The sequence below is a fragment of the Notothenia coriiceps genome, unplaced genomic scaffold (assembly GCF_000735185.1).
Source record: "Notothenia coriiceps isolate Sejong01 unplaced genomic scaffold, NC01 NC01_scaffold00011356, whole genome shotgun sequence".
Lineage (NCBI taxonomy): Eukaryota > Metazoa > Chordata > Actinopteri > Perciformes > Nototheniidae > Notothenia > Notothenia coriiceps.
This window is the reverse complement of record NW_011344057.1, coordinates 77300-89934: the sequence shown is the minus strand read 5'-3', so window position 1 is coordinate 89934 and position 12635 is coordinate 77300. Positions and strand designations below refer to the sequence as shown.

General features: G+C 39.2%; 1 protein-coding gene across 1 annotated transcript in view; it reads right to left on the bottom strand.

The window, feature by feature from the left end:
* Positions 1-12635, bottom strand: part of cdh22 (cadherin 22) — a 68039-nt gene that overhangs the window by 21818 nt on the left and 33586 nt on the right. The window contains exons 7-8 of the mRNA XM_010772564.1: positions 11886-12022; positions 2089-2210 (exon numbers count right to left, since the gene is read on the bottom strand). Of these exons, the coding sequence (XP_010770866.1) occupies positions 2089-2210; positions 11886-12022 (259 nt within the window). The remainder of the gene's footprint in view (positions 1-2088; positions 2211-11885; positions 12023-12635) is intronic.

Below are 12635 nucleotides of genomic sequence, written 5' to 3'. Positions count from 1 at the left end.
TCATTTCCATTCAGTCAGTCATTAAGTGCTATTTAAAATGTTAATTTGCTACATATCCAAACAAACAAACAAACAAAGTGTGCAATCCAATGAATGTTAATCTAACTGGGTTTTGATAGATAACATATCTCTTTTTCTTCTCTCAATCTTTTTATATTGTGCACTCTAATCCATATTAATCAAACTATTGTTCGTTTATACATTTTAAGAATGGCGTTTATCTTTTTTGAGAATGAGTTTTTAAATTTTTTAATTTATTTGGGTCTACAACAGATGATACAAATGTTTGTGTCAGTAAATGTGTACTAACAGAGGCGGGGGTGTTTGTGGAAATAACGGGGACAGAGCTGGCTGCTGTCAGACGAACAGCTGTGCAGCGTCATCACAAACGGACGTCGCTTCACGTGACGCTCCGGAGGAAAGGACGTCCCATTGCTCTTGAAACTCATTTCCCTGCTTCTCGTGGTTTCCTTGCATCTCTCCATGCTTCCCTGGTGGGAGGGACTAGACGCAGGGAAACGACGCAAGTGAGGGACGCAAGGAATCCATTTAACCGAAGTGAGAAGGACCCCCAGTGTGTCTCCCACTCCTGTGATTGTTGACCCCGCCCCTGATTGTTTCCACCTCTTCCCCATTACCTGGTGTATTTATTGTCCTCGTCTCCCTTTGTCCTGTGCCAGTTCGCTTCGTTCTTTGTGACAAACAACCAGCGTTATCTTGCCAGGAATACTCCCAAGCAGAGCTTCGAGCCACGTCTTGTTTTAGTATCATTTGTCATTTATGCTCCCAGTGTTTTTCCTCGTTAAGAGTGATTTTGTTGTGTTACTGTTTTTCCTCATTAAGAGTGATTTTGGGTTTTGCACCGTTGTAGTTGAGCTTTGGTTTGAATAAACCCTTTTTTGTTTAATCCTTTGTGAGTCGTGCATTTGAGTTCAAACCCGTTTACTCAGTCGTAACAAATGGTTTTAAAAAGATCAGCAGAGAAACACCATAAGCAGATTGCATGTGTTTAACTGTAGCTTTCGTGACAAATTAAAGAATGATCGACTGCAGATTAAAAAGAGCGTGTTAAAAAGCATGACAAAATGTTTTTCTGGCAGAGATAATAGTCATACCATTTCTGAATCTATAAAATGTGAATTTCCCAAGTCAATTCGATTTAGTTTTTACATTACAACAGTGCTGACTTAGATCAGAACTCCAATACTGAAATATGAGAAATATTAATCCTCGTGACTTTTATTCTGCATTCAGCATGAAAAAGAAAGAGCAAATTCATATATTTTTTGTAAACAGGAAGTTTGTTTCTGCCTCTCTTTCTGACACTCTACGGCAAATTATACCTTTGCTCAAAAGCTGAGTTTTTCATTTCCTTCAGTACAAAGTGTCAGATAGATCACGGAAGAGAAGTATGGAAAGGTAGCAGTTATATGCTGTATCAATGCGATGGCAAAGATATCACAATTTAAACTTGTGATACTGTCAGATAGGTATATTCTGCCATTATTACTGACTTGTTATCTTCAAACTTTTCTTTCTGGCAGTTCTGCCTTTTACTAGTTTATGGTTTTTACATTTGAATGAGAACACATTTATTTATGTTTCCATTTGTATGTTAAATAAGCTCAGACCCAATTTTATTGTTTCGTTTGTCACACATCATTGAAATCTTTGTTAACTCTTCAGTCTTTTCACAAATCCTCATGAATTATAGCACATAAGTATCTGGCAATATATCACACCGCACAGAATAGATGTTTCACTTACATGTTCTGTCATGGTGTCGTGACATCTGGGACACATTAATGTCTAAATCAAGAATAATGCAGATTGCAGGAAGATACTACAAATTCCCAATCATTCACAAATGATAAATGACAAAGCAGGCTAATAATTTAACTTGAGATGAATCAGCCTTATGACAACATGTGTTTTTTTGGAATCAAGAAGGGCTAAGAATATGACTGAAGAATAATTTCTCTGTGTATTTTAACTTCCATGATTATTGCATTTTTTCTACATCATTCCAACTTGTACTAATTCACATCTTAATATGACATGTACAAATTCTAAATTAGGGAAACTCACCTGTCCTGGTTTGGCATCTTCACATATGGAGGCTTCGTACGGTGTGGCCAGTTCAGGAGGATTGTCATTTACATCCAGAATCCGAATACTCACTGCTGAGTGAGACGCCATGGTGTGGTTTTCTACAGAAGAGATGAAAAGGAAATAGATCAACAACATCTGCCTAGACATGTTTTAATATCGTCAAGAGCTGTGGCAGAATTGTTTCTTAGCTGCTGCTATGTGCTGGTAGAGACCACTGTAGAGGTGTAGAAGTCCATGGACAAGACCCTTAATACTATTCTTGTCTGCCTTCAGTATGACTGAAACAACACTGAGATGGATGCAATTTCCCACAAGAAAGCAGACATTTGGTTTGGAATTGTGGCTAAGTGCTGAAGGGTTTTAATCTAATGCCTCGCCAAATTGCACCCATTACCTGAAAAACACTTTGTGGCACCATCGAGCGACATGGAAATGGAACCAGAGATCCCATGTTTGTCTCTAGGTCCTCACTATCTGATAATGACACTACAGTATATATAGCTGTTTAATAGTCTCAGTTAAAGAGCCACACCTCAGCATGGTGATAATGACAAATAAACGCTTTTGACAAAATTGCAAATGTAGTGCTACAATTTTATTTCTCATGCCATTTTCAACTAGATAAAACAAAAGGAATATCACTTTAATGCACTCGAGAGAATGTTCTTAATGAGCCAGATTGTAAACGTGGGAGTAGAGAGGATTATATAATTAGTACAATCAAAACCTACTTTACATTAGCTCCACTTCTCATTGAATCTTAATTCCCATTTGTAATCATATGATAATATCTGATGGAGTTTTCCTTTTACTTATAAAACACCATATAGCTGTACTACAGGAGGGGACCTAGGTGTGTGTGAGCTTCAGTGTGTGTACGTGAGAGGTGAGATAAGGAGAGAACATTAACTCAGTGCTAAATGAGAGATTTGGATACCTTACTGAATTAGAATACATAGCTTATGAATAAATCAGTATACACAGCTGTCGGGACCAAGTTCATGCACCCTACAGAAAATATAACAGCAGCCACTGACAATTACCCACGGCTGAAAAAACACATAAATCCTTGCAGTAAAATGAGCTAAAGCGAATTAATTCATATAGTTGTAATCAAGTTTGGTGCAAATTAGGTGAAATCTCTCATTCAACCAACTATGTAAGGTGATCCAGCGAATCCTTTTTCAATTTGAATCAATGCTTAGTTGTTATATTTACTCGATAAACATTGCAAATAAAGTAACAAATTAAATAAAAACAAAATCTCACAAAAGTATGTGAGCTGGCAGGGTCCTAAACCCAACTACCTTTGAAAACATCAATATTACTTTGAACCAAGATGTTCTACTCAGTATTTGCTACAATTTTAACCTCAGAAAGCTTAAACTAAATTTGCAAACCAAAATTTAAGACGGCAAGTTTGTATACAAAACATCATGCGTCATTCTAGATTTTCTTTCCCTATTACACAGGCACGGAACACTTTTGGAAATTCAACTACCAATTCAAATTTAGAGTAATCTTTTGCAGAATTAAGGGTAAACTCAATATAACAACTAATATACAGAAACATTATACAGTATTTCTGGTTTTGCAAACGTAAAATGAACAATTTCAATAGACAACACTTGAATAAGTTTTAACAATAAAAATACATGTATTGTTTAAATGTTTGCTGAAGTTGATTAGAAAAAAAGTACAAATTGGTAACTTTATAAATGATTTATATGTTGTTGTTTCTCATAATTGCCGCTGGGTCTTCCAATGACCTTGACAAAAGACAGATGTGCTAAACTTGTCCTTACAAAGTCGATGTATTCCCTTTGTTCTCAATTCTCTAATTTGTGTCCTCACAGCTGTTTTTAAAATTATTGTTCCGTAAAGAAGACATTAGGGCTTAAAGGGTGACATGTTTGGAGGCGTGTTTGATTTAATTGATAAATCTCTTCCACACTGAGCCGTGGTAATTGCTGCTTCACGCCCCACCTCAGTTTCACCCAATTTCCTCTATGTAGTCACCATTTGGATTTTTCTGGCTCCAGCAATTTGTCAGAAGATAATGTCAAGGGTAGACTTAAGGCTGAAAACAAAACCACAGGAATTGATTCCTGTGGGTAAACTCAGAGGCATTGTAGCTGTTAGTTTATTAGGTATATGAGCAGGAAAGCTAACATTCAGGTTAGATAAGAAAAATGTACAGGACAGCGGGGCAAAGCGATAATTATCCTACTTTTGCGGGCAAATTCTGAAGCTCTCTCCCTCTTTCTCATCACATAGTTCTGTCCAACAGTGGCACATAAGCTCATGAAAATTCCGGTCTCAACCAAACGCATAATCCTCACATCAATGCAGGGTTTTAATTGACTGTGCATTTATGTTCTTGCTGCTCTGGCAGAAAAGCAGCACTAGATATTTCCTCTCTTCTTCCTCTAATTTTATCTTCACATTATGCTGCTGTCCCCTCTGTGCCAGAATAAAAACCAACAATCATCAGATGTAACACATTTTATATTTGAATTCCCAGAATTGAAAACAGATGAAACAATATGAGAAAGCCCCGCCTCTACCCACCCCAATCTCAGTTATTTTTTGAGACAGGTTCATTCATCTGGACCAATTGGTGGCGTGCTAAATCTGTCTTCAGATACAGAAAAAAAAAAAAGGATTTCAACAGATTATTGGCATGCTCTGCATCTGTGCGGCACTCACCAGCTGTTGCAAATCTTTAAGAATGACTGTGTAGTAGATCTCTTAGGCACTGCATTACACTGACATAACTTCAGGGAAGACAGATAGAGGATGTGAGTGTTCGTGCATGTCTTTGCACATGTGTGTGCTTGCATGCGTGGGTGTGTGTGTGTCAGGACTCTCATGTGCATGTGACCTAACGGCTCATCTTCTCTTCTGGAGGATACAGTTTGGTCTGAAATGTCACTGTGGTCATGAAGGGAAATTGAGGAAAGAAATATTCACAACAGTGTCTGCTTTTGGAATCTTTACTGAGCCAGAAGCCTGGTAACGTAGGCACAGAGGCTACACAGTATTAGTGTTATTTTTCTTTTTGCACTGTTGCAATATTACAAAAACTCACCATTGTACAACTTAAAGTTATAACTGATGTTGTGTGTTTAAGAACTGTCAGCTGTAAATGCTTTGAGTAATTGCCAATAGTCTCTAAAATGGTTAAAGGTCCCATGACATGGCCATTTCTACTGATCATAATTCCATTGTTGAGGTCTACTAGAATAGATTTATATTGTTCAATGTTCCAAAATAACATTGGTTTCTCATACAGCATCTTTGTATAGTATGTCCATTCACTCTCTGTCCTAAACGGCTTGATGGAGCTCCTGCCCCCCCCCCCTCCCTATGAGCCCACTGTGCTCTGATTGGTCAGCTCGTCCACTCTGTTCTGATGAGTCCACCCAGGGGCGGCGGGTACTGTAGGCTAGGGAAGGCTAAGCCTTCCCAAATATTTGTGTCACTGCATCCTGGTAAAATACAAATATAATGTTTGTGTCTCTGACATTAGCGCTGCTATGCAGCCACCTGTGCCCTGTACGAAGCCAGTTCAACAGACCCTGGATATGTTTGAATTATCTTAACTAACCCTAACAAACGAGATCTCGCTAAGCGGTCCTACGACGCTGGTTATCAACTCGGTAAATCAAGCCAGGGTTTCTCTCTCCAGCTGAGAGCGCGTTCACGTGAAAGGGGCAGGGTTAGAAACAATTAACCAATCACAAACAGGGACAAGTGTAGTAGGCTGCTGACAGCGCAGCGTCATACTTCATTAATGAAAAATAAACTAATATTAGACAAATATGAGCTTTAAACATCCATGACTTAAACATATAATCCAGGATACAAGCCACATAGCTGCACCTGCAAGGTGAATACAGAACAACTGGTTAAAAAATAAATAAACTAACGAGTGTTTGAAAGCGTAACAGGTGTATGATATCACTGCCCCGTCTAAGACACGAGTGGATCTGACTTTCATTACATTTGAGTTGAGTGTTTCGTCAACTTAATGTGTTGCTTAAAATAATACTTCTGCATACAGTATGTGACACTGTGAGTGTTGCACGGCCAGATAACTGATAACAGCTGACTCAGGTAAGGAAATATTGTGATATTATATGATCGGTGATCTGATGGATGATGTGATATGAATGATAAGTGCGACACGTCGGCGTCTTCTCTGCTACGGCAGTTTAAATTGTATTTCCTTTATCCTGTAATATGACTTGATAGATTTAAACCCCGCACACTGAGCTCTGATTGGTCACTGAGTTGATCTCTCTTCTATAGACGCCGGAGGCGGGCAGCGTCAGTTAAAAAAAGTTATTTAGCTTTCCCAAACCTGAGCCTCACGCGCCGCCTATGATCAGTGTTTATGTGTTACAATGGTGTTTGTTAGCAACCATAACCAGTAATGAAAAACAGATGAGAATGCCAAGTGGGGTCTGGGCGCCGTGTTGGCGGGACGTTGCGGGGCTCGCTGCTGCGCCCTTTGAGGCTCGAGGAGCGGACAGTGTGAGCTGGATTACTGTTGTAATTTCCTGGTTGCTGCGTGGGGTCTGCGAGACAGTGAGACACCGCGGAACTCAGCCTGAGCTCAGCCTGAGCACACACAGCCAGGCTGTGAGTGTATGTGTGTGTCTGTGTGTGCGGAAATCCATGGAGCCGCGGCTGAGAAAAGATAAGGCTGAGTGAGTGTGTGTGTGTGAGGAGCTCCGTGGCGAGCCGTGACTTTTGTACCTAGGAAAATAGGGTATAAAAGTCACGGCACCCATTTAGAGGGAAGACATGATTAGTCAATTGTACTGTCATTTGACATTACTCTCGTTGAGTTACTGTAGCGGGCCCTCTGTATACAGCTGGACTACCAATCAGCTCCTGTCTTCATAGTAACTCGCAGAGAAAAGCTTCTTTCATTTAACCCTTCACATTCCAACAGAAACTGAACAGGCAGATTCGAAGAATTAATTTATTTTGAAATGTTATTTTAAATACAACTAACTCAAGTTATTTTGGTAAAACTAATGAAAAATGTAACAAAAAGAATATTCAAAAATATCTTTTTTTTAAAAAGATGACGGCTCGCCACTGATTTGTTACGTCATGACCGTTACGTCACTAGGACCAGGAAGAAAAAATGGAAAAAGACAAATCTCCAACGGGGCGTTCTGGGGCAGCATAGACAGGTCTTTTCTGTGTTAGAGTTTTACTCGCTACAGAGTGTACTTTGAGGGTTTGTGACTCTGCAGACCGTTTACAGTACATGCATAAAAAGCTACATAACACACAAGGGGACGTGTAATAACCAGAAAAGCATGACATGGGACCTTTAAATTATATGGCGCAAAAATAAATCGATGATAATTAATCAATTTCCAGACAATGGTTTTCAGTCGAGCTAACTGATTCAGGTGCTGATCCAGATAGAGACAGCCACACATGTCCATTACATTATACAGCTGAAAAAAAGGAAAATAAGTTTAACCTCAATACAGATTTTGCATGTTAAGCAACTCTGAATGAACACATACAATACACCAAGGATATTACAGACATGCTTCTAAATGCATACGTTTTTCTTCTGTAATGTGCCAGCTGCTTGTCATTCAGTAACATGTCAAAATACCCTTCAAGAATGAATAAAAGCAATCAATAACCGCAGAAAACCTAGGGTTTGAAACAACTCTAATGAATTCCAATAGGATCTTCCATCTGCACTAACTGAAACACGGTTACACAAAACGCTATATGAAAAGCTATCTCTCCCTCTGAGATATCCAAACATTCCAGATAAGTAATACGTTAGTGGACTCTTGGTTTACTGATGGCGAGACATCCCGTGTAATATAATACAATACCTTTTTGTCAACATCATTTGTATAGAACTGGATGCTGCTGTCAGAGCTTCAATTTCCAAAAAGGAAATCGGTAAACATAACCTCACAGTCTCTCTGCCAAAACACACTGCTGGTGAAGACTGGAGAAGAGGGTCCATCATCTGATCATTGATTGTGGTGCATTTGCAAAAAGGTGCAATCCGAGTTTAGAAAACGTGTGTAATGCTTCTACTCAAGATTCAAGAAAATGGGAGATTTTGGTGTTAGTCTATTTTATATCCTTCCAGTCACATGAAACTTTGGTTTCCTGCTGACTGCAGATAGACAGATACCACATCGACAACATTAGCCCTTTTCTAAAGTTCTTTTAAATTAAATAGTCAGAAATGTAATTGTATCATCACGTTATTATTCAAATGGTTAATTGAACATGCTACCTTTAAATCAAACGCATCATCTTGAAAGTCTTACTCTTCGACTAACTGGAGAGATGCACAGTTTCAGGTTTCATAATAACTAGTAGTTATCATGCAATTGTGATCACAAGTGAGGTTTGAATCATCGTGCAGAGATGATGAAGCAAAAAAAGGTTCCCTTCATTTTCATCCCACCTAAGACTGCTACTCTACAAGACACATCAATACAACTCTCTGGCCACTATATTGTATTTGCTATGAAAGGTGAATACAAATACGAATGACAACCTTTCAAATCTAGGAAAACACCACATATCAAATAACTGTTTAAGTATTCAGGATCTCCTCCCTCAGCGCAGCTACCCCGACAGAAAGGATACTTCAGTAATTATATAACAGGACAGACTAACAGTACACATCCACCAGGTCACAGCCTCTGGTCCCTGATTACACATTATTATGTCTTCCCACTCTTGTTCACAGATGTGCTTTGCACTACAATAATTTAATGCATCCATCCAAGCAGGGCACTTTAAACACTCTGTGGTGCATCATTTACAAAAGTGTAATAGCACCTCCTGTTTTGTGCTTTACAAAATGTCATCTCATTTTGAATGTGACCCAAGTATTGTACTCCACATAAAGGACATGTTTTTTTCCCTTTCTTCTTTAGATCAATTTTCTTTAGCATTTTCCAAGTGCGATTGAAAAGAGACACTTATCTCAGTGTGTGTGTGATTCATTTGGAGTCAGAGACAATAACATTCTAAAGGTATAAAAACCAAACCGCATGCATTTGATTACCAGACAGCAGGTAAGAAAAGTTATGCTGTAGAAAACGTCTGTTCCCTTCAACAGCGCAAGAGATAAAGACTTTCCAGCTACTTTCTAGCTCCAGTATCTTTTTGCCCTCGGGTGATGCTCTTTTTTTCCACCTACCTGTCTGGGTAAAAAAAAAGCAGTTTTGCAAAGGCGATATCAGTTCTCGAAAATTATATGTCACTCTAACTTACCCTGATACTTTTCTATGGAGAGAAGACTGTCAGGAAGTAGGAGTACCGCGGATAGTGACAGTGCGGTTAAATGCTCCTCCTGTACTCGGGGGGGTTCTGTGTTCTTTAGAAGGGAGACAAGTGCTATACAGATGAAAGGCTGTTTCCTCATACTTTACTGTGACAATGTCTTCAGGAAGAGATGCCAGTAGATGCTACTATTAATTGGGTGAATTTGAAGACAGGCGGGGTGTGCAGGTGTGTGAATGGTGGGGTATGATCACAGTGCTGTTGGCATTTATTTGCACTTGAACTAAAACATTTTTGACTTGGTGCACATGCTGGGGTAATTGACATTCAGGATATTTCTCGCAGTTTTGCAGCCGGGGTTAATCCTCGGGCACAGACTTCTCGCATTGTCAGAAAGCAGTTGTCACTTGTCTAATACTTATACGGTAGCAATACAAGAGTTCAAAGGTCAGTAATGGACTGGGGGAATAATTAAGGGCCACAAAACTCTAGCTTCAACAATGTCCTCAGACAAGTTGACCTTGTGTCTCTCCAGCCTTAATGAGCAGAGGGACTCAACAAAAAAAGAGGAACAAAATCATTATGGAGAAAATGAAGTCCTGTCTTAAAACACTCTGTCGGCTCCTTCAAAAGCCCCACCCCCCATCTATTCCCATCTCTCTTGTGGTCTCTTTTAGCTTTCTATGCCTGTCCTTGTTTTTTTTTTCTGTCTCCTGTCTGCGTGTCTCCAGCTCTCAGGACTCTGTGAGCTAACTGGTGATAAAAGCGTTCTGAATGGGAATTCTGACGCCGTTGACCACTGACTCCATCTGTCCGAATGTTTTCTTGGAAGGAAATGTGAGAGGCTTTATCTATCAAGTGCAGGCATGTGTTTATCTCTGATATTGGGAGGGTTAGGGCTGTGTTAAATGTTGAATTAACATTAAAATGTGGCTATGACATAATGCCAAGCACAAAGAAGAGGAGCACAAAAGCCCAAATTGCTCTGGGAATTACATACAAAAAAAACAGAAAAAGAAGAAAACACTCAGAAAGTCCAATGTTGTCTTTATGTTTGTGTTGGGTGAGACTGCTTGCCGTTCTGTTTAGGCTGTATTGATTATCGGAGTAATCACAGTCTGAGGGAACATGAGAGAGGAACAAACATGAGGACATTTTAATATCTGCTTTGTTTATGTGCATTGTTTTCTTCTACTTTCTCGTGTGCAATGGTGGTAACCGGTTATATGTGGAATGCAATCTCCTCTGCTTTCACTGCAATCCCAAAATCACTTCATCTGAATGAGATTGAAAAAGCAGGGAACACCAGACCTCCTCCTCCTTTTTGTCAAGTTTACTTCTAATGGTATAGTAATAACTTCCTAGCTCCCACAATTTATTGCATTCTTCATTTCCGTTGCTTTTACAAAAGGACCCAATGAGATGAACAAAAATGTAAGCTCTTTGTTCATTTTCCGTCATGTGTTTGTCAGCTCTGAGACAAGTGATAGAATGATGACGGGGTTTTATCAGAAAGATGACACTGATGGCTACCACTAAGGACTTACGATGAGTGTTTCCATATGATAAGCCTCTGAAGCTGAACACACAGTGAATATATTTTTGTCACCCAAAAGTAAAGAAAATTGCTAAGTAGTGTGTATATTAGTAATGCTTGTTAAATAACATTTTTTATGAAGACTGTCACATTACAGTATGTAAAATGTGGTCTTACACAAATTAATTCCACTTAATATTGTACATTTTATTTTTGATTTAATGGTGTGGGCATTTTTTACGATTTATTAATCCATTTTCATCCCATGGCACTTTATCACATTATCTTGCTCTTGGATCAACATTTTTTTTTACAACAAAATCTAATGCATATTGAAGTGCTGTTCTACTACCGTACTAAGCCACAACACTTTTCAGCTGAAAATGTGCCAAAAGCTTTAGTAGCTAATGATCACAGCAGTTTGAGGATGTCTGTCACCCATTATCACACTGGTGGGAGTGAACAAATGTTGGGAGAATTCAACTCAAACACATTCTCCATCACTGGCAGGCTATGAGTGTCGGCAAAGCTTGCCAATAAGAGCAAAACCTTCTCATTTAAAAAACTGAAGCTTGAACGAATAAAAGTGTTCTCCATCAGAGCAGTTTTAGTTGACCCTTATCTAAGTTACGTACTTGTTTACTTAATGTAGCAGCCTTATTATCACAAAAATAACTAACTGTGATTGTGACAGATTACGGCATAATGTCGAAATTTAATTAGTCGTTAATCTCATTCATTTTATTTTGTTGGCATCTCGATGGTTCATTGCTTTGAGGCTTTGTTTTGACATTTAGGAGTTAATTAAGCATTCTCGTTTAACTTTCATACTCTTGGGCAAGTTGAAAATGTCAACAGATAACAAAATCCCACTTATCGTAGCAGCATACAAATATACACAAGCGATAAACACAGTCTGAAAAGGGAAGCAGTGTACCTGTTTCTACAGCCCTCACAGTGATATTGTGCCAGCCTGCGGTCTCTCTGTCCAAAACCTTCCCCAGTGTGATGGCACCCGAATCAGGATCAATATGAAAGATCATCTCCTGGTCTGTGGTCCGATCAATAGAGAACCTGTAACAATAATCACAAACAGATAAGATATAGATGTGAAGATCGAGAAGTAAGAGTAATGAGAGAGAGACTACTTTTACAGGAATCAACATTTTGCTGTGCTCTAAATGTTGAGTTTCTTTGTTCCTTAAAAGCTTAACCCACCCTGGAAGAGTTAACTTATGTCTGCACTAAATAATAACGGCTAATACAGAAGGGAACAGGGTTAGGGTAATTACTGGAGCATTTACTGGAGACTTGTCACCAATCCTGTGACCCTAATACCACAGGGTCCCTTCACTGCAAGCGACCAAAGTAACTATTTCCTTGCCTATTCATAGTAAGAAAATAGTCATTACTTTTTCATTGTGCTCTTTACAAAAAAAAGCGAGTGCATCTTTCCTTCTCGGGGTGCATGGCTCTCGGTAAGGATGGGTGAGTCAACAAAATCTGCTGAAAGCTTTCTTTGTTCTTAGTTCCTCTCCCCCACCGCACACACGCACACACCACGCACACACACACACACACACACACACACACACACACACACACACACACACACACACACACACACGACACGACACACACAACAACACACTACTACTACTACTACTACTCTACTCTACTACTACTA